General features: G+C 40.3%; 3 protein-coding genes across 3 annotated transcripts; 1 reads left to right on the top strand and 2 right to left on the bottom strand.

Moving 5' to 3' along the window:
* Nucleotides 1-11,850: 11,850 nt before the first annotated feature.
* LOC128740099 (protein Pixie) lies at nucleotides 11,851-14,518 on the bottom strand. The gene is made up of 5 exons (XM_053835608.1): nucleotides 14,417-14,518; nucleotides 14,011-14,224; nucleotides 12,625-13,955; nucleotides 12,327-12,561; nucleotides 11,851-12,258 (listed from the first exon to the last, which is right to left on the bottom strand). The coding sequence occupies exons 2-5, from the start codon at nucleotides 14,221-14,223 to the stop codon at nucleotides 12,208-12,210; spliced, it is 1,830 nt and encodes a 609-aa protein (XP_053691583.1). The 5' UTR covers nucleotide 14,224; nucleotides 14,417-14,518; the 3' UTR covers nucleotides 11,851-12,207.
* Nucleotides 14,519-19,723: 5,205 nt separating this feature from the next.
* On the top strand, nucleotides 19,724-21,819 carry LOC128742205 (signal recognition particle subunit SRP68). Its single transcript, XM_053838480.1, has 2 exons — nucleotides 19,724-19,927; nucleotides 20,001-21,819. The coding sequence occupies exons 1-2, from the start codon at nucleotides 19,813-19,815 to the stop codon at nucleotides 21,710-21,712; spliced, it is 1,827 nt and encodes a 608-aa protein (XP_053694455.1). The 5' UTR covers nucleotides 19,724-19,812; the 3' UTR covers nucleotides 21,713-21,819.
* Nucleotides 21,820-21,880: 61 nt separating this feature from the next.
* LOC128742503 (hsp90 co-chaperone Cdc37) lies at nucleotides 21,881-23,478 on the bottom strand. Its single transcript, XM_053838884.1, has 3 exons — nucleotides 23,303-23,478; nucleotides 22,598-23,224; nucleotides 21,881-22,538 (listed from the first exon to the last, which is right to left on the bottom strand). The coding sequence occupies exons 1-3, from the start codon at nucleotides 23,333-23,335 to the stop codon at nucleotides 22,068-22,070; spliced, it is 1,131 nt and encodes a 376-aa protein (XP_053694859.1). The 5' UTR covers nucleotides 23,336-23,478; the 3' UTR covers nucleotides 21,881-22,067.
* Between the last annotated feature and the right edge of the window lie 3,729 nt (nucleotides 23,479-27,207).

Below are 27,207 nucleotides of genomic sequence, written 5' to 3'. Positions count from 1 at the left end.
TTCTAAAAGTAAAATCAGGAAATATATATTCCCTAACTTTCTTTTTATCGACTACGAGCTGATTGCCCGATCTTACTCGGGGCCCATTTGTGTCTCAGCCACTTGGAAATCTAGCTTTTTCGGTAATCCTAACAGCGGCCAATCAATTACCCGCTTTCAGAAATCCCCTCTTGTACACATCCTTCCTCCTCTTTTGTAATAGATCTCTTTTGTCAACACCCCTGCGCTGATACTCTTACGTCAAAACACATGTGTGCCAAGTTTGATAAGGAGCCGTCCAAGCGTTCCGGAGTTATGGCGGTACATACATATATACATTCGCCAGACTAAAAACGGAGGCTAGGAAGATAGGGTTACAAATCAATGTTTCGAAAACGAAATATTGGAAGGAAGAGGCTCCAGAGAAAGTCATTTTGCTCGTCTTGCAGATCAAATTTCTATCCGTGCAGTGACTATTGACGGCGATGAACTGGAGTTGGTTGATGAGTTCGTATATTTGGGATCTCCGGTCACCGACGACAATAATACGAGTAAGGAGATCCAAAGACCTCCGCGAGACGCTTCGATCAAGGATCTGTAAGTACGGATTCACTTACGGCTAGATTGGAGCCTTGCAGACTTACCATATCTCAGGGGGCTGCCTAACTGATCGAATGCAAACGGAGCAACTTTCCCCGCACGCTTGGCGGCTCCTGGTGGCTCGGACCGGGATCGACGACGGGAGGGTGGTTTTTTAGCACTTCGCAGGACACTGGTAAAAACCGCGTATTCTGGGGCGATTTTCTGGCACATTAATCTCCCACTTGCACGGACGGGTATGGTGCCGCGGATTGGCAGAATTATTTCCTATCGGGTTTGAACACGTTCACACGATTTTCTTGGCACTTCCTGGATAATTATGTGACAGGCATTTTTCCCGGACCACGCGCACACTTCTCGATCCACCGACAATGGGATCTTCCACAACTTTTTACCGCCACGTAAATATCACATGTAAAAACTCAAAACCGACTCGAGGTGCGAACTTTTCGGCACGTTCGATTGCCTTGCTTGCCCGAACATAAAAGCCCCGATGCAGTTCCCGTCCGCTGGCAATTCCCTTTTACAGGCTTCAGCCGAATTCTCAAGCGTTACGCGATCTCTAAAAATTAACCATTTTTTCTACCTCCTAACATGCAAATACAAAATATAGTTTTTACAACTATTTACATTTACTATGGGACATGGTCACATGTTACAGATCATACGCCGCCGCACAAAGCTGACAATGTACGAAACGCTCATCAGACCGGTAGTTCTCTACGGACTTGAGAGACTTTGCTTACGGAAATCATACAAACGGAAAGCGGAGAGTAGCGGAGGCGTATGAATCACGAGCTACATGTACTCCTTGGAGAGATTCCCATCACACACCTAGCGAAAGCTGGAAGACTACGGTGCACAGTGATCCGAACACACATACCCATATGAGCTTAAATCATACCCATATGAGCTTAAATCCTCGGTTTGGTTGTTCGTTTCCTAGTTTTCTAAAAGCTATGGCCTTCTGAACTTGTTGAATAACGTTAAATCCGGTGAAATGTTTTCAGAAACACGTATGGATGTTTCATATTGGTATGTAGCAGACGTTGCATAAATATCATAAATAAAGACATATTTAGTTGAAAGACACCTATTTCAATATTATTTAGAAGGTTACACTAATTTTAAATATTATTGGTTCATCAAGTCTGGTTTGATTATGACAAAAATGAGGACGAAAATCTAAACTCTTTCAAATTGACAGTCGTAACTTATGGAATCCGTCGAGTTCCGCTGCCACATTAATTTTAATGTGCAGGTATACTGGTAAGGAACCGATAAAACCTAAATTTGGCTGCAACTTTCTGCAACTAAGAAAGTAAAGACCAATCTTTGAGAAGATGTACGAATTCATGTTAGCAAATTTGATTATAACGAATAATCCTTGCGATGGTTTCAATATATGATAGTAGGCTTTGATTATTCTGCTACTCCACGGTATCGTGGAAATGAAAGGGACGAGCATTAATATAGTTTATTAAATTGATTTTGGAGTACACTCCAAAGAAAGCTTCGTAGCGCAAAACAACAATTTAGTTTTGAAGTAGGACTACTTCTTTGATTTCTATATTGGGGTGCACTTTAGAAAAACGAAAAGGGAACATGTAACGAAAAGTGGTTATGGTTTGCACGCTTATAACTCAGTCATCCGACAACAGATTCTAGAGATATTGGTATCAATCGATTGGAAATTTTTCAAAAAATCCATTACAACACAGTAGATTACATGTTTCCCTAACAGACGTTTAATAATTGAGAAAATATGAGTCGAATATTTAATATTTCATTATTTGCATTTTTTGCCTTCCTACGTCACACAGTGGGACGGATTAAAAAGAATATGGACATCGATATTTGTGACGAAACTACTAACGATATCATCTTAATGTCTTCTGCAAAGTTTCTTCGCTTTATAAGAACTTTTTTATGGTGTTAGAAAATTTGGGATTAAAGGGATAACACAACAGATAGAAAAAATAACTTTTTATTTTTAAGCTTAACATCTTCGATTGGTAAGAAACATTTGTAGATATTATTATTTTAAGCAACTTCACTGAAGAAAAAAAGTGGCTAGGGAAAAAAGTTATGAAGCGAATCTTGCGGGTACCCCCTTAATATTGTTGTTTTTACATGGCTCTTTGATTTCAACTCTTATAAACTTGAAATATTCTGCAAAGTTGTAGACAATACTAATTTGCATATTTTTGTAGAATATGTGGAAACCCTATAATTGCCGGATTTCAAGTTGTTGAAATTTTTTGCTTTTTTATTGCAAACTTTAAAGGAATGTATCTTGAGTAGTAGCAGAATGTAGCAGCTGACTTATAATGGTTTTGCAACATCCACTCTTAATGTATAAGAGCATGTATAAATGATAGTGGGATCTCATGGGCCAACTGAGTAAACTGCATTTAAGTTTATCAGTTTACAGCACAAAAGAACGTTTAAAGTCGTACAAATCACATTTTACCTTAAATTAGCTGATTTCTTTTACTAAACACTTTATATACATAAACATAAAAACAAATTAAGGCACGAATGCCATAACCAGGGTGAAAGTAAAGTAAAGCCTAGATGCTATTTTCGAAACTTGACACTTTGTTTTTTATTACGACAGACTTCACAGCCAGTTGTAGTAATGCAGGACAATTGTAGGGATAGTGCGATTCTATCGCAGCATCTCCCAGTCAAGATTCGAACAGGCGACAACTGGCTTGTTAGGTACTTTGATTCTCTAACAGGTAACATAAAAAAAAACGTACGTTCGAGCTAATGACTTTTTTCCACGATTCCCATGTCTCCAGCGGTATATCTAAATATTTTTTTGGAATCAAATGCATTACAAAATTTAAATAAAGCATATGAACAACTCACAACAATGTTGAGGTCGATTAATTTGTTCTAAATGATCTATTCTCTAAAAGTAAAAATGACGGAATAATCTTTTTACAATTCTCATGAATTCTTGGTTTTGAAAGATGATAACTCTCGAACGCATGGCCCTCGTTGGAGGGCTAAAGCTTCAAAACTGAAAATCTTAAATGCAGTTTACTCATTTGGCCCATGAGATCCCATTGTCATTTATACATGCTCTTATACATAAAGAGTGGATATTGCAAAAACATTATAAGTCAGCTGCTACATTCTGCTACTACTCAAGAAACATCCCGTTAAAGTTTGCAATGAAAAAAGCAAAAAATGTAAACAACTTTAAAACCGGCAATTGTAGAGTTTCCACATATTTTACAAAAATATGCAAATTAGTATTGTCTACAACTTTGCAGAACATTTCATGTTTATAAGAGTTGAAATAAAAGTGCTATGTGAAAAAAAACAATATTAAGGGGGTGCCCGCAAGTTTCGCTCCGTAACTTTTTTTCCTTAAGAGATAGCCACTATTTTTCTTCAGTGAAGTTGCTCAAAGCAATATTACCTACAAATGTTTATCACCAATCGAAGACGGTAAGCTTGAAACTAAAAAGTTATTTTTTCTATCTGTTGCGTTATCCCCTTAATCCCAAATTTTCCAGTTTCGGCGTGGCAAGCCGGCTTAATTTAACATGGTGCTGGCAAAATCAGGTCGTTACTAGTAGTAGTAGTAGTAGTAGGGGAAAGCCACCATCATTTCAAGGACTTGCCAATGTATGTGGGTAGAATTACAGTAGATCCAAATTTGATTATCAAATGAATTTCACACTAATGCTGTTACAGAAGGGCCAAAAGGGATTGGGCGGACCCACAAGCAGAGGCACTTGTGCGCATTCCGGGGTTATAAGAGTCGCCTTCCAGCATTAGGATCCTTCCATGTAATAATCAATTTCGCTATACCAACTTTAACCCACGTGATGATTTGTTTGTTTTGAATTGAGAAGTGCCATATTTGCTTCAGACCTTAAGGATTCAGGTTGGCAATCCACTCCGTCATCCAGCCTTCCACATTTATGATATCAATAATAATACTGTTAATATATGATATGATATTAAGATGAAATGTGGTATAAATGATAAAAATAGAACAATCTCACCAGCAGTCCTTCGTATGGAATAGAGTAGCGTCCTTTGGGTTCCATAAATGCTTCTTATTTAATTTTAATTTTTAAAAGTTAATTTAATTTTTCATTCTGGTATCCATGTGCAGTATTAAAACTCGTTTTGGCCAGTTTTTACTATATAGCAGGAGATGCTTCATAAGCTAAAACGAAAAAAATAATTAAAATAACTTATTAGGCTTACCTATTAGCTAGGCCGTGTGGCTCCGCCGTCTGCCCAAAACCGCGGTTTTGAGACCAGGCAGCCGGGAACCACCCAGCAACGCACCTCCTAGCTTGGCTACTCAATAGAGCATTACCAGGTATGGCCACGTGGAGGCGCTAGGTAGGGGCTTGGGATGGCTAGAGCTATATTGGACGCTCATTTGCCTTCCCCATTTCATACCCATACTGGCAAAATCAGGTCGTTACTGCACAAAAAATCAGAGTGGTTATGCATAAGACACGACCGCATGGTTGACGTAGGACAACGAGTGTTAGATTGTTGCATGATTTCTGTATATGGGCGTAATCGCAGTCTGTGTCGGAAACGTTATCGAAAAATGTCATACTGACAGACGCTGTAAGTCAACTGCAAATTTATACGTTAAGACGGAACCGAAAGTGGCTAACGTTATTGTGTTAGTGCGACAAACACTGTACTGTACATCTCATGTGTTCGTCAAAAACCTAAACGTTTATTTGAATATTGCATTAGTATTGGTAATATATGTCAAATAGCAGAGCTTGCAAACATAAACAGCTGATCCGCAGCCAACCGCACTGACTACAAACATCCCGAAAAAGGGTTTGTTTTCTTTATCAAGGCATTCCGATTCAATCAAAATTAACAGCAGCAACTGAATAATGCGTAGGATCACTAGGATGTTTAATTAATCCGTTTGCATCGGAGGCCAGTTTTTGATTCCTGCGTTTGCGTTTTGTTTGTTTACCTCCTCACTCTAAGCTCATCGAGGCGGCGAAAGTTGAAAGCTTTTTAAAAGCTCATTGATGTGACGAAAGCTTGATACTGTGTTGCTGCTTTTTCGGAAATCGCTAGTTCAAAGAAATATGTGCGCAACCAAATATCTATTAACTAATACCAAATTATACGTTGGTCGCTTTTATGGACACGTAATGATCGATATGATCAGTTAAATTTATTTTCCATTAGCAATTATGTTTTGCTGTGCGTTTATTGATACATAGCAGATCGATAACTTGAATTACAAGTTTCAGGAAATTATAACAGCGCTGGAAGCACTGATTACGTGGCGAAAGCGTACTCTGCCAATACAGATGCATTTTTAAGGTGCAAAACAATACATGCTTCGAATGGTAGCCATTTACCCAGCCATCTTTGAGACACTTTCGGTTTCCCCTTAAACGCATATTTCACATCGAGCGTGACAACTGCGCAATAGCGGATACCTATCCTCTTGCGCTGGATTGCTACCTCGGCTGTCTTAGTGACAGACAAGATGGCATCCACCGTAGATTTACCTTTTCGGAAGCCGTATTGGTTCCTTGACAGACCGTTTGTACCCACAGTGTACTGTACGAGTCTGTTAAGGATAACCCTCTCCAGCACCTTGCCGGCAGTCAGTGACGTAGCCAGGATTTTCGTTTGGAGGGGCCAAGCCATTTTTTTATTAGACAAGTTTTAAACCTAAGAGGTTCACTCGCCTCTGGAGGGAGGCCAAGTTATTATTCAGAAAACTATTTGTTTAAGTAATATATTTAATGCTCATATTACAAAATTTTCTTTCGAATTAATTAATTAATTAATTTAACTAAGTATTCATGTAATACAAGTAACTTTCTAATGGTTTTCAAAAGCTTGCGTACAATTTGATTTCTGCTAATTAGCTTGCTGTTGAAATGAATGTTTACAGGATTTTTAAAGACTGCATATCTTCTGGCACTCTCGCATCGAGCCTACTTTTCCCTCCGCAAGACGCTTCGATCAAGGAGCATACGCCGCACAAAGCTGACGATGTACAAAGCGCTAATCAGACCGATAATCCTATTCTTCAGCTGACGAATTTCTCGCCGGATCTCTTCGAGATCGGGAGCCGGCACGCTGTTGTCGTTTGTAGGCACTCCGAGGTTAACTTCCGTTGCGTCTCCTATTGCTATATCGCCGTTGAGGTGCTCCTCGAAATACTGCTTCCATCTGTCGACCACCTCGCGCTCGTTTGTGATTAAATCCCCTCCCTCGTCCCTACATACGCCAGGTTTAGGTGTGTAGCCCTTATGAATTTAGTTCACCTTATTGTTAATCTTGCCCGTGTCATTACCCCGAATTAGTTGTTCCAGCTCTTCACAATCTCTGTCCTCCTTTTGGCGCTTTTTCCTCCTTATGATCATGGTCAACTCATTCCGCGCTCGTCGATACTTGACAAACCAATCATTTCGTGCACTCGAGGTTTCCACTCTTAGCACCTAGGTTGCGGCCTCGTTGACGACCGAGCGTATCATACTCCATCCGTTTTCGATGGTCGAAGTATCTATCTCCACAGAAGAAGGCAGAGATTCATCCAGCACGCGCGCGTAGTTTTCGGCAACTGGCGGGTTGTTTAACTGCCGAATGTTTAACCGAGAAGAGCGGCTTTGTCGCGAGATGTAAACCGTCGATAGTTTAAAACGCACATGTACTGCTACTAGGTAATGGCCCGAGTCGATAGGGAGCATACGTTGGTGATGTTCGAGAAAAACCGGCCCTCGATGAGAATATGGTCGATTTGAGTCGAAGTTCGTTGGTCAGGTGATCCCCAGGTGGCTTTGTGGAAATCTATGTGGGAAAAGAAAGTGCTTGGCTGTTGTCGTTTGTGTCGGTGTGCACGCTATGGGGCCCGATCACATGTCTACACATTGCTTCCTTCCGACCTGGGTGTTCATAGCCCCGATGACGATCTTGATGTCCTACGATGAGCAGCTGTCGTACGTTGCCTTCAGCTGCGCATAGAACGCTTCCTTCTCATCGTCGAATATACCATCGTGTACGTTAATGATAGTGTAATTGAAGAAACGGCCTTTTATCCTCAACACGCACATCCTCTCGTTGATCGTTTTCCAGTTCTTTATGCGATTCTGCATTTTGCCCAACACTACGAAACCCATTCTCAGCTCGTTGGTCGCTCCACCGCTCTGAAAAATTTGGGCTTTACTGCCACGGATCCTCCACACCTTCTCGCCTTTGCGACATATCTCCGCTGCAGTGCCAGATGCCAAACTTTCGGGGTCCTAACTAATCGAGCAGCACTCTATCACCACCAACGAAATTTTACGATCTGCAGTACCAGGTACCAAGTCTCCATTCCAAGTCCATATTTCGTCGCCTTTGTCCATGCCGAATGTTCCAAGTAACGGAGAGCTTCATAGTTGAAAATTTTCGCAGACTATGAGAGATACAAAACGATGTCGGTTATATTGTTATTCAAAGGGCACTCATCAAAAATATACTTGTGCTACAGTTTTAGCTAGATGTATTGTTATTCTGCATTGAAATTTTTTTTAAAAATGTAAGCCAAAACATTTGGGGAGGGGCAAGGCCCTCAGGGCACCCCCCCTGGCTACGTGGCTGCAGTTGGTGCCGATATTCTTGAGAAACTCATACTATTGGATACTGCTATTGCTGCACCACCATAGCTGTCTTCCCTGGATTGTAATATAAGGTGATAGTTTCCTATATTGTACTAATTGGTGTTCTCTAGTTGAGTGTTGGTCCACGTTGCCGAGAGTAATGCTGCTGAATAACCTTGACTGATTAAAACTCTGTGAAGTTCAGACTTGTTTTTGTACAAGTTTTGGATATTTGCTTGTAATAATTCGAAGTTCTTGAAAGCCATTTCAATTTAGTTTTGTTATGTGAGGTAAAACCTGGTAAAACAACTGACTTCGCGAGGTTGAAGTATTTTTGCATCGCTCGTTTAAGAAATCTTTTTATTTTGTGTTCGATGTAAATCCGATATGGCGCCGCATCCATAGCGTTGTAGGTTATGTCTGCATGACGCCGCGTGTGTTCCCGGGGTTTTTCCAAATTCTGTTTTTTGCATCTGTGATTTTTGTTTTGGTATTGTTCCGGTGCATAAGTCCAGAGGATCTTTTGACCCCCCCGTTGTTGGTTTTTATCTTCTCACAGTATCCGTTTGAGGAAGAAATTTGGGAGTAGATACTATTTGAACTGCGACTCAGATTCAACTGACTCCTTATAGCAACTTATAACACTTTATGCAAACGACTGTACTTTAAAATTTCTTAATTCACCACTTTTCAAATTTATAAAATCAAACCGACCGACAAAAATAAGATTTTCGCTATTCACACGCGGAAGAACTTCTTTTCGCTCGAGGCGTGACAGCGCGAATGGACGCTCGTGTTTGACGAAGCATTTCCTCTACCGCCATGCTATGGTTATGGTGTCGCACCTCCTCACTTCGCTATTATCAGATTAACAACATTACCCAGGCTAGGCCGCATTTGGTATCATTTGGCTCGTGGAGGCGTGAGGCGGGAGCTTGTGAGGACCAGAGCTGTGTTTGACGCTCCTTCCAGGTTGTCAACTCACCATTTGAAGCCCAACAGGACGTCTGGTCAGCCTATTAAAATGCGATATCTATCCGAATAAATCTTCCTTATTTTGACGACTAGGAGGATTTGCGTGGAGCGACAAATTGGCTAGCGAGCGTGGAGCAACATTTGGCGCTCAAACCAGATCACTCTACAAACGAAAACCCGAATGTTCAATTCAAACGTTAAATCCGTAATGGTATTTTCGGGGAAATGGAATATTGAGATTAACCAGAACTGCAAGCAACAGATTAGACTAGAGGCAAGCCTACGAAACTATATTCTGTTTCTGTTTCTGTTTGCAGCACAAGGTGGGGCAGTTAGAGCCAAGTCTGTCCAGGGCTGAGATAAGGTGGTTGTGATAATGTTAAAAGAATCCGTGCGGATTACGCTAGCTCCATAATGTATTGGTGATTATGGATTAATGGGCGGAAGAAGAGTGACAGAACTTGGCTTGATATAATTGTGTGCTTGGTCAATATAGCATAAGATGGCTTGTACTTATCTTGTTTTCTCCTTCCTTTTTTGTTTCCTCGTCTTGTTCGTAGTCAATCTTAATTGAACCTAAAGCAGGCTCCACGCCGGCCGTCCTCTCCATCGTTGTCACCAGTGTGGTCATCTGTGGCTGGTCTCTTGCCTCCCCTCACGGCAACATTATTGTTGCCGTGAGAAGAAGCGATAGAGATCAGGCAGAAAAGAAAGAAAAGAAAAGAAAAGAAAAGAGGAAATTTTTAGTCAACATGTTGATTGCAATTTTCAAGTTAGTAATATCACGAGAATTCTATGTCTGACCATCACCTATGTTACTACCGACTAACTACTCGCTAGGCTGGACGCTACTCATCTCCCAAATACCCATGTCATCACGATTGACCCAGCGCTGTTCAACAACCTATGCTCATTAAAAGCCACAGCCGCCTCTTTATCTACCATCTTTGCAGTATTGTAGCTGATGGCGTAAATTTTCGAATATTTTGTGCGGAATATTATTCAAGAGCAATATTATCGCTCAGAACTATCGAAAAACTACTTGAACTTCCGAAAAATAGAGCAGATGCGATATAATGGGGACTGGTACTCGCTCGTATTATTCCCGGTGGCATTAATTGCATATTTGTAGCGGTAGTCAACCGATTTGTCGGTATGCTCTTCAGACCGTGGTCAATTGAAATGATTCTGTAACTAAGAAGGGATGAGGTGGATCAAAAAGAACTTCACTTGGAGATATGTATATATGCCGTGTTAGATCTTAAGTGCAAGCTGTCACTAAAGCAAGACTTAATAAGATGTTAACGACGTTGATAATTCTGTGAGGATGGTATTGAATCGAAAAAAAAAAAAAAAAAATCCTCATACCACGGCCATATATTATGTACTATGACCCCATTTTAGGAAGTGGAAATGATTGAGGACAGCCCTTCGCTATCGCTTGAATCAGCCAGAAAATCGAATACCTGTTTTTGTTTGAAGAAGTTTTAACTCTAAAAAGATTTAGTTAGAAATGGAATTTCAGTTGACGTCTGCCAGCATTGGGCAATGGACAGAACAAAATATATATCGAGGCTATAAGGCTTTTCGAGAGATCCACTAAGTCCGACCGCGACGACAGCCGCAAGAATGGAGAGGAACAGGCCGCCGGTGAGTTGCCACCGTTCGACTTGATGGACTCTCCGACAGAAGCTCATCAGCATTAGGAAGGCCCTTGGGAGACAAACAGCGTCATTCATGATCATTTTATGTTGTTAGTTGAATACCGTTAACGCGGTTAGTCACAAGACATGCAAATCATTCTAATAAAGGAGGGAAAAAAAAAAAATTATAATTACATCCAAAACAATACAATAGAGGTGACAGTAACAGCAACGATAGCAATATTAGTAATAATAGTAATAGCATAGGAAACTGACACAGGAACACAGCTACTGACTATAACTTCCTGCCCATTAATAATTGTAATTTGGCAGCATAGGTATAAGAAGAATTTCCGACTCATCATAGAACACTCAAACATATATTCATTCGTACCTATACACCCATGCACACTCATACATGCATACACATGTATACATGTACGTGTGTGTATATTTTTCAGTGCTGTGCTGTCCATAATCGCATAACAGCCACAAATTCTATGGCAATCTCATAGAAAATGTCTCGATTACGCAAATAAAGACATCACATCATTTTTGAACACTCGTTCGTTCTAACTAGCGATACATTTTAATTTTCATGAGTAAGTCAAAATCTCATGAATGGTGGGTAGGATTTGGTTTCAGTTTTCTAGAGAAATTTCTGTGCATACCAGCAATTCATCTAGGGAACTGAGTAAGCCCTCCCGGTGCTTCGGCCCAAACGGATTGAATTTAAAATCAAATCCGTTCGATTTCGCTCCATTCCGCTTTACGAGACACATGCTACACAAAAAGCTAAATTATGCAATACTACATACTACACATATATCCAACTTAAACTATAAACATTCTACATGCGGAACTAAGAATTTTCAGGTCGTTTGGCCGAAGTACGCGTCAAACCACCTACCCATGGGAGGGGGCAAGCCTACGAAACTATATAGAGATAAACGAAGCAAAGCATCGTTGCGTGAATCGCCATGAAATATTTGGGATGCTGGAATTTTCAGCCTGATTAGATTTAAATTGATCTTGATTAACTAAATAATCACAAAGTATATTTCACGTGAAATTAATTAAAAAAAATACTCGCAAATATAACAGCTGTCAATCTTGTACAATTTTCGTTTCATCGAATGAGATAAAATTTGCGATTCGGTGACTATTCCTTGCTTCTAAGTTACAGCCATAATATAAGCTGTTGAAGTAATTAAATCCACCGACGATGATAGAGTATGGGACAATTTTCTGTAGGTATCCTTCCCGGAAGAATTCTTCCGCTAGTTCAGAAGCTATGGATAGAAGCAAACTGGTTGATTGTTGATAGAAACAAATACATTTTTTCCTTCAAGTGTAAAATAGAAAATAAATCAGACTAATGGGTCCCCATCTGCTTAAGACTCTTCGTAGAAGAAGTACTGCCCGGCTCGCTTTTGGTCCACGTCCTGAAAATATAAGGGGAAAATCCATTTAAACTGTAAGCCACACAAGCAAACCGGCAGAGAGGTCGCACCTTAACCGAGTTCAACTTATTGATTCTAGGCCGGAAGTTATTCGGGTCTCTTCGGAATGTGATCTCCAGCAATTCCAAGAAGCGATTCATTCCGTTGAGCAGTGACTGCGGCGTGTGGGCGGTCGTGTCCACCGAGGGTTTACCCTCGAACACAATCACCCGGTCGGCCAAGTAGGTTGCCATTATAAAATCGTGCTCCACAACGAAGCCAGTTTTCTTAGCATGCAGAATGTACCTACAAATCAACAAAAAAAAAACATATCATATTTTCTGGATGCAATTGCCAGTAAGTACAAACCTTTTAATAACCTTGGCAGCAATTAAACGCTGCTCGGAGTCCAGATAGGCCGACGGTTCGTCGATCAAGTATACGTCGGCTGGTTTACCCAGGCACAGAACCAATGCAACACGTTGCAATTCACCACCGGACAGGTTCTGCACTTCCTGATCCATGATTTCTTCAATTTTCATAGGCTTCATAACGTCCGCAATAAACTGCGGGTGAATGTAAGCGTCGCGAATTTTTTCGTGTAAAAGATTACGCACTGTAGACGTACTCTTGGGGGAAATTTTCTGCGGCTTGTAGGAAATGTTTAGGCAGGGCAGTTTTTCTGATTCCTCATCTGGTTCCAAATTTCCGGCAAGCATGCGAATGAAAGTAGTTTTTCCCGTTCCGTTTTCTCCCAACAGCACGATAATTTCTGAGTCACTAAACTGCCCATCCTGAACCGACAGCGTAAAACTGCCCAGCTTCTTCTTCATCTGAGGATAAACGTAATGGCAAGTGCGTTTGATTTCCTCCTCGGAAGCCGACTCCGACACTTTGAAGGTTAGCGATTCCGTACGGAAGCGCATATTCTCGGTATGTACGTAACCATCGAGGAAAATGTTGATGCCTTCACGAACGGAGAACGGCATAGTAACCACTCCATAGCATCCAGGAACTCCATACAGGCAGCAGATGAAATCCGACAAATAGTCCAGTACGGACAAATCGTGCTCTACCACAATAATAAACTTATCCGGATGAATCAGCGAACGGATTGTCATAGCGCAGTTCAAACGTTGCTTCACGTCCAGATAGGAGGATGGTTCATCGAACATAAAAATGTCCCCATCCTGGATGCAGACCATAGCACAAGCAAAACGTTGCAACTCTCCTCCAGACAAAGCTTGAATTTCACGGTCGCGAATGTGGGTCAGGTCCAACAAATCGCATATCTCCTTTTGATTGTTACGTTCGTCCTTTTTATCCAGCAGCGCAGCGACCGTTCCCTTCACGGCTTTAGGAATCTGATCCACATACTGCGGTTTGATGAGCGCACGTAAACTGTCCTCCAGAATCTTGGTAAAGTAGTTCTGCAATTCGTTGCCGCGGAAGTGAGCGAGAATCTCGGTCCAGTCTGGCGGATCAGAATAGCGACCTAAATTGGGCTTCAACTTACCGGCCAGAATTTTCAGCGCAGTTGACTTGCCAATACCGTTCTGCCCAACAAGCCCTAGTACTTCGCCTGGACGCGGAATCGGCAGCCGATGCAGCTTGAACGAGTTCTTCGAGTAACGATGCGTGGTATGCTTATCCAAGTTACTCGGAATGTTGATGATTGTAATGGCCTCGAAAGGACATTTCTAAAACGATTCACAATCAGTATTCATCTAAAAACAAGTAGTTGTCCAACCATACCTTCACACAGATACCGCAACCTATACAGAGTTCTTCCGAAAGAGACGCAATCTTCGAGTCCATAGCGACCTCGATACAAAGCTTGCCCATCCTTACTACAGGGCAAGACTTCTTGCACTCCTGGCGACATCGCTTGGGCTTGCATTTGTCAGAACTGACGATGGCAATGCGCGTCTGCTTGTCCGTTTCTTCGGCTGCTCGGTTTCGAGACATTCTGCAAAGATAAATTCCGAGCTTTAACACAGCTGGGCAAACCAAAAACCTTATAACCTCAAAACGAAGTTTGAAAACTTGCAACGTTGCACCTCGTAGTAGGCACACAATGCCCAACGTTAAGAACATCAAAATTATTTAATCGTTGCACAAAAATTATATTACTAATATAGGATAGCAAAGAAACACTTACCTGTCGAAATTTACTAATTTCAGACAGAATAGAAAGGAAAATACGTGCGTGTCAGACGAGTGTCTCACTGCGAAAAGGGCATTACAAAACAGACAGTGGCATGGGTTGACAGCTGGCACTGAGAGGATGAAGGATGCAATTTTTGGCATCATCATCAGTTTGACGCTCACTGCCTGAGCGGCCAAAGGCAGAGTACTAATCTAGATTGAATCAGCTAAAGGGCGTATGTGAGCATACTATTGTCAATTGCAAGGAAAATTTTACCATCCAAAGTGCGATATCGCTCATAAAAGTGCTATTTTGAATTAAATAAATTTGAAAGTATGTTCGGCGCACTTATTGCTTGGAAGATAACGAAAAAGTGAGCCGAAGATACTGAAACGATTTAATGCAAAATAGCACTTTTATGCGCGATATCGCACTTTGGATGGTATAATTTTCCTTGCAATTGACAATATTGCAAATTGCATCAAACACGCGAAATAGAAAAAAACTTGGAAAAAACCTACAAACAGCATCATGCAAGTAAAAATCCGTTAAAAAAAGCAAAATCCGTTTTGTGATTGCTGCTGGGATTTTACTTGCAATCTGTTTATACAGGATTTTTTTGTTTAGATTATAGTCACTTTAACCAGTTTTGGGTCCTTCGTGACTTCTGCGGGGTTGGGATTTGAACCCTGGTGCCGGGTTCTCGGTGTGAGAAGCGTGAATGCTAACCACTACGCCGGGACTGACCCCACAGGATTTTTGCATTTCGCGTTTTTGAATGCAATTTGAAATAAATTTGTCCCGGTCAACCACTCGTGAAATTCGTGAAATTCTTTTGTAGTGCTTATAATTATAAATAAGCTTTGTGACGATAAATGTTTGCGTCGCTATTGGTGATTGCAATGAAAATTGTACCATCCAAAGTGCGATATTGCTCCTAAAAGTGCTATTTTGCATTAAATCGTTTCGGTATCTTCGGCTCACTTTTTCGTTATCTTCCAAGCAATAAGTGCGCCGAACATACCGAAACGATTTAATTCAAAATAGCACTTTTATGAGCGATATCGCACTTTGGATGGTAAAATTTTCCTTGCAATTGACAATATATTCCAAGCAATAAGTGCGCCGAAGAAACCGAAACGATTTAATGCAAAATAGCACTTTTATGAGCGATATCGCACTTTGGATGGCCCATCGGGCCAAATGTCATAACCCAGGTACCCGCTAAGCACTGAATTAAGCTTGAAAGCTGCTCTAAATTTGCAAGTTACATGCTGCCAGATATAATTCAGCATTGTCAAAGCATAGCAGCTTTAAAATGGCATTCTCAATGCTGAATTAATATTTAATTGAAGCACTATGAAAAGCTGATTAGATGCTCTAAGCAAGCTTTATTGCCGTTACCGGCATCAAAAGAGATTTTGAACACTGCTCACACTTGCAGGAAATCTCCTTGCGAACGTACGCGTGATAACAGAAAAAATGCTTCCCTCTCTTTTTGTCTTACGCAAAATCCTGCACCGCCGATTAAATAAACATCAACACGAATCTATAGGGCATATGCATACGGATAATATGCAAGAAATATTCCTATACATGTATGCCATCACATAAAAAGAAAATAAAAGGTAGGTAATTCTCCCAAAGCGCAACTTATGGAAGATATGTGAAAAACAAAATCTTTCCCTCCATTCCGCCTTGATAAGCAAATCAAACATCCGAGTTAAGAATTTCGGTAATTTAAGTAGAGCTATTGGCAGCTGACTCGCAACTACCGTTTACAGATCAACTGGTAAAGGCGTTGTCCTACTCCTCTATTCCTATTCCTATCGACAGATTGGCTGGCGGTTCAATTCTAACCGAAAAAGAAAATAACAAAAAGCAATCTTGAAACGTCAACAAAGTACGCCATATAAGCATAACAGAGAGGGAAGATAAAAAAGGATGTACAATATATTTTTCGCATTTTTTTTATGTTTGACGTTTTACCGTTACGCAACAGGCGATACGTTTTATGACTTTTGTAAAGCTCCAAACACTAATGTAGCCGGATATTTCGCCAAAACCGGCTTTCTAGCAGCTTTTTATAGGCATATTGAACTATGCTGCACGATATGGTGTGCACCATAGGCTAATAAAAAGCTAGATTTCTGCTTCTTTAAGTGCTCACTGGTTACTTGGGTAGACTTTCTAGAGCTGTTTTCTTTTCAGCAGCGTACCCCGCTTTAAAATGATAAAGGGAATTTTCGTGCAATATTTTGTGGAATTCGTGTCTTTGAAAGATGACAACTCGTGAACATATAGTCAGAAGCAGGGATGGAAGATGGTGATTTTGATCAAATCTGTGAGTTATCGCCACACGCACAGATCACGATCCGTACAGATCATGACTAACAGTGAATCTTTAGCGTAGATCACAAGATTTTGTTCTCTAAACAGTCTCAGCAGTCGATCATAGTGTTACATTTTACCTAGCTGCGAGGAAAAAGGTCACACATGTAGTTTTTATTGCGATGCGCACAACCAATCGTCTGTATTTGTTATATTTCTCAATGCAATCATGCAACCCAAGTAACAATTTCTGGCTGATCAAACGCTTTTATAGCTGATTTTATTCAACCTGTGGCTGATCTACGGTTTAGATTTAGAAATAAAAACCTTTTTTCAGCTCATAAACACCTAAATCTGGTGATTTTATCAAGCTTCAGGCTAATTAATAGCTGCTTTCGAAGCTGCAGTGAAGCTTAAGAGAAACTTTTTATAGCCAATTTACGCAATGCTGTCAATTCTATTTTTAGAACGATAAATAATTTTGCAATCCAGTCTTTTTCCAGTGCTTTTCCAGTCGCTTAATCAACGCTTCATCAACCTTTATGCAGCCAAAAAAATCTATTTTTAAATTTAAAAAATGGAGCGCAGCCTTTATTATTTTTTGCTGTGAGCATGTTTCGAACGCGATATTTTTAATTTCGAATAACTTTAATTCGTATAATTAAAGCTCTACTTAAAAATGCATATATTTTTTTCCGGGAATTGAACCCGCCATCTTTTGATCCATAAGCACTCACCGTGTGATCCGCCCCATTTGCATCTGCAAAACAGACAGTGAGAATATCTTTACACTTGAAGCCTAGCCCGCCTACTGTATTACCTGACTCACTGCGAAATGCGTTGTATTCGCGGGATCGTGTTGGTTCGAAAGGTTTCGAAAAATATCGTCCTTGTATCGAAAATATCGTTAATTTTGATCACTAAAAATAACGTACTTAAACGTTATATTTTATGTGTCAGTAGTACGCAATAATTGTATTGTGAAACTGAATTGTTATTTATGCAACTTTTTACAAATTAAATGCAATAACAAAAGCACAACTTACAAAAAATCGTTTGTTATCGATATTAACTACATATGCGTTATAAACGAATAAAGCGTATGGTTACGTTTTATTTCAATAATACGCATATTCGCAGTGAGTCAGGTAAAACAGTAGCGTGAAGCAGTCGATAATGTCGATAACTGACAAACTTTTGCTGTCAGTCGAATTGCGAAATTCTATGCTCTGACAGTATGTGTGCTGTGAGCCTAAAGAAAACTTGGTAGAAGTTTGTAAAGCCACTTTAACACCCTTAAGCAGCCTTAAAGTAATTGACCAAACTCGTGACTTTAGTCATGACCTTGAAATGCGGTCAGGCATATACAGCCTGAATTCGTTAATTGGGCCACGACTGCACTCCAGCTGATTCGCTAATTGGGCCGACTGACAGTTGTTAGAAATTTCTAAACTCGAAAATTCCATACAATTTTGACATTCAAGTTGTCACATAGCCCAATTAGCGAGCACCCAATTAACGAACCGCCCAATTAACGAACCACCAATTAACGAAACTTTGCTGTATTAATATTTTTTTGAAACGATGATTCTACAATTGATGAAGGGACGGTAAGGGAAAGTAATGAAGAAGGATTTTTTTTCGAGAATGAAGGGGAAGGGTGGAAAGGAAGGGGGGGGGGGTAATTGGTAGCTATGCTTAACAAGTTGTCGTTGTGACTCCTATCTTTTGTCCAATGCTGGAAGGTGCATGGGTCGAACCAAGCTGTAATCAGAGATTATAATCGGAGTAACACGGTGTTACTTTTCAATTTGAACAACTGGTAACCCGAAATATGCTGAAACCTGTGTGAACTGGCCGCCCTGCTCTTTGTTATTGTTTTGGTGGTTTGTTTTAGTTGGCAGTTGCAAGTGCGAATATTGTATTTTCCGACCCCCCGGCACGTCGCCATTTTTCTGTGACTGAATCTGAAACGTCAAAAATACTGGGCGGGAAATCACTCCATAGAAAATCAATGCGACGCCATTGTTGTTTGGGGTACAGTACTGAGGGGTCCAACTTAATGGGGGTACTGTCAAATTCTGTAGACCAAGATAGCGATGTCGTGGAGGTGGTATTTTCCGATCGAATTGGCCTTGCCAGCGTTGCTGATATTGTTTAGGGTTTTGCGTGAGAAAAAAAGAAAGGGAAGTATTTTTGCTTTTGTCAACAGTCTCAACACTCACGCGTTGACAGTTCGGCACGAGATTTCCTGTAAGTGCGAGCAGCCTACGAAATCTCTTTCAACGCTGGCAAGGCCAATTTCTATCTTAATCGTTAGGAAAACGAAATGTGAAACCGACGCTAGGTCAGTACAAACTGGTACAAACAAATCGTGTTTATGTGCATTGTCTTGTCTGCATAAACAAATTATGTTATGTTGAGAATGACATTTGAACCATTTTTAATTTGCACGTCGTGCAAACCAGCGGGGTTCAGATTAAAAAGTGTTCAGATTAAAAACGAACGGGGGTCCACGGTAATAAAAAATAAGGTTTTGATAAAATTGAATGTCGCTTACAAATATTTAGCTGTTAGACACCCTAGAAAAGAAAATATAATTACTGCACGCAGTACGTTCTCATGAATTTTACTGCTAAAAGAGAATTGAGGAATAAGCAACTAAGTAGTATTTAAAAATATAATCAACTAAATTATAGATGTACTAAGAAATTAAATCATTGTTGCAGTAGAAAGGCTAGGTCACACCGCTAGGTGGATTAATTCGGGTTTTTAAAGACAACGTCCATGAGAACGTCTATGAAAAGTTTCACCTAAATCAAAAATGAGAAATTGAAATTGTTTTGCGAAATTCCGTGGAATCGCTCAGGTTTCACTTTTGCGACATTCGCCCTTATGTTAGTTTTATCTTTAAATTCGATTTTTGAGGAATCGGAAACAATCCGTTTTTCAAATACCTCTGGCAACTCTGGCCTGCCAGACAAGACAGGTTTTTTTCTACCGTGGTTCGTGGATGAAAAGTGCCAACACGAAGATTGTGGAAGATTGTGAATTTCGTTTAAATTAAAAACCTGAAAATGGTAGAATTGAAATCGGACAAGTCGGATGTTACCAAGGAAAACGAAGATCCATCGAAACAGATGGAAGTCGACGAGGGCGTTGATTCGCCCAAAAAAGTTTTCAACATTGAAAGTAGGATTGGCTCGTTTTTTTTCCTTTTTTTCTGGTGTCAATAATCGGTCAATCGATCGTCTTTATTTTTCAGTTTTGCGTGTCATCAAAGATCTACAGCAGCAGCACGGACTTCGGCATGGGGACTACCAGCGCTATCGTGGTTACTGTTCGCGCCGGGTAAAGCGCCTGCGAAAGACGCTCAACCTGCCGCAGGGCGATAAGCGCCATTTCCGCAAGCGTGATGTTACCCTTGCCAATTTGGAGCGGGACAACTCGGACGAGCGTTTCATCCATATCCCGCTCATGCTGGCGGAACGTGCTTGGGCGTACGCGATGCAGCTCCGCCAGGAATCGAATACCGAGCCGAGAAAACGGTTCCATCTGGTCGGCAAGTTGCGCAAGGCTACGGTTTACGCATTGCAACTGCAGGAACTGTGCGCTTCGGACTACTGCGACGCTAGGACCAAGCTGGAGGCGGAAGCTTACTCGGCTTGGATTCATGGTTCGCTGCATTTTGAGCTGTCCCTGTGGAAGACTGCTGCCGAGAATCTGAAAAAGGCGCAGGTGATTTACGAGAATCTGGCTCGGGCTCTGCCCGAGGAGGAACAGGTGATTTATAAGGCGAAGGTGGACGAATTGAATCCTAGTTTGCGCTATTGTGCTTATAACATCGGGGAGAATGCTTCGATGAATGATTTGCTGGAGATGCGCGGACAGGGAATGCTGGATAATTTGAGTTCGCTGGTGGCGCAGAGCAAGGCCGAAAGTATGGAAGCGTTCCAGACTACGCAGTGGCGCGGACGAAAGGTAACGGTTCGTCCGGAAAAGGTTCGTATGTTTTTGCTTAGCATTCAGGAGCTGGCTAAGAGTATTGAGCGGGCAAAGGGATTCCCGGCTAAGATTGAATTGGTGGAGAATGTGCTGATGGACTGTAAGGATGCTATCTCGGCTATCAAAGATGAAATAAAGCAGGATCCCAAGCTGCGGTCAAGCAACGAAAGCGGAACAATGACAGCCACTCAGTATTTACTCACGTATTTGTCGTACACTCGATTGAAGCTGACTTTGGAGAGAAACCTTCTGCTGGTGGCACAGAGCAAACTGAGTTTGGATGATCCGAATGTTTCTGATAAGGCACAAATTGAAGGTAAGAAAGCTAAGCCGCAGGATTTGTCGCGGCTGTATGAGATAATTTTGCAGAATGTCAGTGAAATGCAGCAGTTGGCTGGGATGGAGTCGGATGCGGCTTATCAGTCGGAAATTGAAACACTTGCGCTATCGTTTAAATCGTTCCGTTGCTATTATATTGCCATTACTTTGGTTGCACTGAAACGTTGGCGTGAAGCAGTGGCCATGTACGAACGATCCACGAAGTATGCCTCGGAGGCGGTTGCTTCCAAAGCCATTAGCAGCGATTTCGATTTGCGTGAAGAATTGAAGCAGCTTGTGCAGACGATCGAAGGTTGCAAGTTTTCCGCTCACGCCAACAGCGTCCTGGAGGATGATAGCGAGGAATCGGTTCTATACGGTCGTAGCACGAAGACCACGAAGCCGCTCTACGAGCGATTATCCGTGTACAAGGAGGACGCCTCGTTGAACTCCCGCAATCCGAATGTGTTCAAGTTGACGCCGGAGATGCAGCCGATTCCCGCCAAGCCGCTGTTTTTCGATTTGGCGCTTAACTTTGTCGAGTTTCCCTCGCTGGAAGATAAGATCGAACAGAAGGGCGGTTCCAAGCAGACGGCCGGAATGTCCGGATTCGTTAAGGGTCTGTTTGGCTGGGGTAGCAGCGGTGGAAAGTAGGACGTTTTTCGATTCGACATTTGTTTTTTGTTTTAATCGCATGGATGCATTTTTCTTAAATTTTTGGTTTTGAAAGCATAGTGACCAACAATAAATACACCATTAAGCTCAAAATCGTGTGGTTGAAAAGTCCGAAAACTTTCGTAAAAAAACTAATTTGTTGCTTGTATATTCATCTGAATAGAATACAAGATAAATGTTTATTATATATTCGAAAAACAAAATACAAAATTGCAAAGGAAGAATTTGCACGTTTCGCAGACATGAGCTAAGACGGTTATAAATTCAGATACTGTTAAATTTGCATTTTAATGCAAACGTATGTGGTGTGACATTTATACAAAAGGAAAACCATTCAATTCTTTTCCGCGGGTTGTTCGCCGTCAGGCACTTCTCCATATACTGGTTCTTCAACTTCCCCATCGTTGCTGTCCTCCGGCGGTACATCCAGTACACCTTTGTTGCCATCCGGAACCCACATGCCGGAATCTATGCAGCGCTTCAGATGGTACCGAGCTTCCTCCTCGGGCAGTTTGGACATCACTTCCTGCAGCATCGGGATATCGCGAGTTTCAAAGCACGTTTGCAGTTCCTTTGGTAGCGATTCGAAGACTTCGACCGGATCTAGACCACCAGGGCCTAGCCGGGCCTTGCGCTCTTCCTCCTCCTGTTCTTCGAGGGCCTTTTGAATTTTCTCCTGGGCTCGCTTTCGAATGCGTTCTTTAAATGCCTCTATCTCCCCTAAGAACTGGTTCTTATACTCAGCTTCTGCTACCTGAATTCGCTGGAAGAACGATTCCAAACAAGCTCGTGGATCGATATCCAGCTGAAAATAAGAAAATCAAATAATTCCTCCAAAAGCAGTACTCAACAAAAGTTACCCACCTGCTTGCCAATATCCAGAATATACTGCATACAAATGCACTGGTGTGCCACATGGGCCATCAGTCCGTGCTTTTCCTCCATCTCCAGCTCGATGCACCAGATCACGAGATAGTTTGCCGTATCCTCGCACACCAGGAAGTGATTGTCGCGCAAAAACTTTTTCGAATCCTCGTACTTTCGCATCATACCGTACTCTTTCATTTTCTTTTCGTACTTCTTGATGAACTCCTTCAAGTTGAGCTCCTTCTGATCTTCGGACAGCTCTTCCCGCTTGTTAATCGCACTCTTATTAATGACCGTTTTCTGAAATCCGTCTTTGCTGATCGTGTCCACATTCCAGGGTTGCGCTTTTTCCTTCTTCCGTAACTCTTCCTCCTCGCTTTTAACCCGAATTTGCTCTCGCTCAAGCTCTTCCAAACTTTTCTTCAGCTCGTCCATGTTGCCTTGTTTTTGGTCCAATTTTCCCTTTAATTCCTTTGCTTTCTGCTCCGCTTCGCGCTTCTTGGCATCTAGTTTCTGCTGTTCACGTTTTTGCTCCTCCATTCGCTCAACTCGGGCTTGGTGGCGCCAACGGAACAGCGACGGTGTGTCGATGTTCGGATGGGTTTCGTCTTCATCGTCGGAAATCTGCGATGAGAAAAAAAAATGAAATAAAATCAAAACATTCCGGCAAAACAGTGCGGATGCACTTCGTCCGGCACAAACCTCAATGTTTTTCCACTTGCTGTAATCGACCATTTTTGCTGCTGGCAGTTTTTGGTGACGATGGCTTGAATATCGTAAATTTTTAACTGATTTTATTTTATCCTGATGAGGTCCTGCTGGAGCAAAATGTTTCTAGAACTTTACATTCACACAAACCATACACACGTACAGCTACAGGACAGGCGCTGGTTTAAATGATTTTGACTTTGACTTTGACGGGTACAGTTTGCCTGTGCTGTCAAAACGGATCGCAACGGCAGGGCTGCCGAATTGCTTTTTACAAGCCTGTTGCTTGATGATTTATCAAATTTTAAAATTGAGGAATTATAAAATTTGATAATATCAAGAGTATATAATGATAAAATAAAACAGCAAATAATAATCAACAAATTTTAAGTTTTCAGATTCATTTGTATATGAAACTTACTTGAGGGTAACCTGGGGTCCTGGGGAATTATTTTCGGCGATGTTGGGAGGACGCAAATCGGCTAAAACTTTATTTATGGCAATTCTGATACGGGTGCGTTTAGTGGCACATTTTGATTTGGGCCAGGCCAACAAGCTACACGCAAAATAATCCACACGTCCTTTCCACGTGAAAAATCACGTAAATATCTCTACAGGGAGTTATTTACTTGACTTTCAGTTGAACATTATTGGAAAATACAATAACATCTATCTGATTTCCACGTAAATGCACGCATACTAATGCAAACTACGTGAAATTCACGTAAATAGTATGGGAAAGTTGATGGAAAATATGCATATAACTTTTCCGTAATTTCGACGTGAAAATTATTTTGACTGTACACTCAATCTCGTTGCCAAATTTAATATATAGTCTTGTTATATTCTGCATATTCGAAATACTGGCTACTCTGATATAAGTTCACGGAGAAAAAATTTCGGTCAAAACAAACCAAATTTAGGTTATTTCAAACAAAATATCAGTTTGATTTGGTCACAAACAAACATTCGGTTAATATTCACAATATTTGTTGTTTAAAATAAAATGCCATTTTACATCATTACAAACTGGCAGCTACAATTCAGTTTAGCAAGTATAATTGGATAATTTTAACCAGATTCTATATATTATTTTAACAAAAATTTGGTTATTTCAAATAAAATGTTTCTTTGAATGTAAATGAAGCTTTAGTTAGAATATGCATCGTAGTTGTTTGAATCAGACATATTTTTAATTAGCATTTACAATATTTGCTGGTTGTTTTAATAGAAATTTCTCAAATGTTTTCTCAAATAAACGGTTTTTATAAAGAATTCTTTGCTTATATAATATACATATTTATTATCTAATGAGAAATTTTATCATATTTATACCTTTACACCACTTCACACAATAAATAATTTTTCTTTTGATGAAATGCGACATTGCACGATGGAAGCTGCAAAATATTTGCTGTTTAGTCAAAAAGTTTGTAGAACGAAAAACAATTATGCTTACCTCAATATCAATTTAGGACAGCTAGATTTAGCTTCTATAATACACTTGCACCACGTAATCGAAATTAATTTTTACTTGATGTCCGAATAATCCCGGTAGGTAGAAGTCGGCGAAGTTGCGACTTTAATGTGCATTTATGAGAGAAAGCAAAACCACTGGAATCTTTTGTTCCTAACTAACACTTCAGTTTATTTGGTTTATTTCAAACAAAAAATTGGGTTGCAGTTAGTACAAGCATCATAACGCGTTGAAATGATCCATAATGATAGTTTGTTTTAAGCTATAACTAGAGGTTAATTGAAATATTATAAAATAAATTTTGTTTTGTTTGAAACAGACAAACTGTTAATTAGCACTAACTAAATTTTAGGTAATTTTAAGCAAAATCACTATTTAGTATAATATATAATTCAAAGCTTAATTCCAACATTAAAACATTTTCTTAATAAACCGAAATTATTGTTCAGAGCCAACAAAAACTTAGTTCAAAACAGTTTCATTTTTCTTTTGTTTATCAACAAATTAATGTTTGAATCAAACTTATTAGATTATCCTCCGTGTTACTGTAGCAACGGATGTAACTTTGTTTATGTTATTTATAGAATCTGGCTGAAAATCGAACATAGAAACCAAAAGGCATCTCAAGATTTTATTTTATTTGATAATTACCGGAAATAGGTGTAGTGTTTAGAGTTTTTCAATAATTGAACGCACCATTCGTACCGCCTGACACCATTGCGGCGGCACCTGCAGCAGCCTTCTCAACTTTGATCACATTCCAGAAAACCTTACCGCTATGAAGACTTTCATATAGACGAACGGGTGCGGGAAGCCGCACAGAATCACTTTGAACCAAAATTCAAAAATGTTGGTTTATTTACGCAAAGATAGTTTCACGGATGAGTTAAAAAGGAATAACTCAAGCACTGCTATTTTTGATAAATGTTGTTTACTTTTATTTTTGGTTGGATAAATTGCAACAACACACTAGTTGCTGTAGCGACGCCTTGGTGAAAACAAGAATACTTTGATATGCATTAACAGACATTAAAAATCAAAATCAATCCTCTTAGTGATGGGAGCGGCACGTAGCGCGAGCATTACCACTTACTTTCAAAATGGCTGCTGAGGTTTTACACACGTTGCGAGATTAAGATGAATGTCTGTTCTCTGTGCTATAACCTTGTTGTTTTGATTTGACGAAAACAAACGTTTTGATAACATGTCGAATATGCTCGAATTCTGAACATCCAGATTGTAGAAGTGGAAATTGGCTCGACAGTATCAACTAAAATAGTCTATTTTGGGTGCTGGAGAGAAATAAGTTGCATATGAGCTATATTGCCAAAGCTTCTGAGCAAGAGGAAACGTATTAAGTTTTTTTGCTTTTTTTTTCAATTTGCCCGGTCAACTTAACCGTCAATTGTGTATGACGCTTGATCAGTTTTTAATGTGAACGCATTCATACCAACGGGGTTCAGATTAAAAATGTTCAGATTAAGGAAGGTCATTCCAGCGGGGGTACACGGTACTGTTTCACCTGACTCACTGCGAATATATAGGGTAACCAACGTATTTTGGACCCCATCAGCAACTGTACATAATTTGGACACTTACAGCAGAATCAATTGGAAGTGTCCACATAATCTACAGCTGCTGATGGGGTCCAAAATACGTTGGTTACCCTACGTGTTATTAAAATAAAACGTAACCATACGTTTTATCCGTTTATAACGCATATGCAGCTAATATCGATAACAAACGATTTTTTATAAGTTGTGCTTTTGTTATTGCATTTAACTTGTAAAAAGTTGCATAAATAACAATTCAGTTTCACAATACAATTATTACGCACTACTGACACTTGAAACATAAATTTTAAGTACGTTATTTTTAGTATTGGGGAAGAATAAATGCTTAATGCGAAAAATGTAGATTCAGGCAAACTGAAAATTCTTGACATTAGGCCAAAAATATAGACTTAGCGAAGGTGAGAGTCGAACTCACAGCTCCCAATCTCTAGTTGAGCGTGTTGTTTAACCAATTACACCACTAAGCCGTGGTCTTCCCCAACAGAAAAGTTAAGCCGACTGCTATACGTTATTTCTAGTGATCAAAATTAACGATATTTTCGATACAAGGGCGATATTTTTCGAAACCTTTCGAACCAACACGATCTTGCGAATACAACGCATATTCGCAGTGAGTCAGGTAACACAGTAGGGTATGTATTCGAGTAATGGACACTCTACCTACCTGTAAGGGACCATCAGGTACAATTTAAGCGTTTTATTATTGCGATTATTTACTAAAATGACAATGCATGATCATGACAAAACACAAAAGCAACAATATTTATCTCATGTTTATTAGCTGACAAAGAAACAATTCGCTATGTAAGCACAAATCGATCTCTTGTACTCTCATAGAATAAAACCGA

This window comes from Sabethes cyaneus, chromosome 3 (assembly GCF_943734655.1).
Source record: "Sabethes cyaneus chromosome 3, idSabCyanKW18_F2, whole genome shotgun sequence".
NCBI classification, from domain to species: domain Eukaryota; kingdom Metazoa; phylum Arthropoda; class Insecta; order Diptera; family Culicidae; genus Sabethes; species Sabethes cyaneus.
The sequence above is the reverse complement of the archived record's forward strand: the minus strand, read 5'-3'. Positions and strand labels throughout refer to the sequence as shown.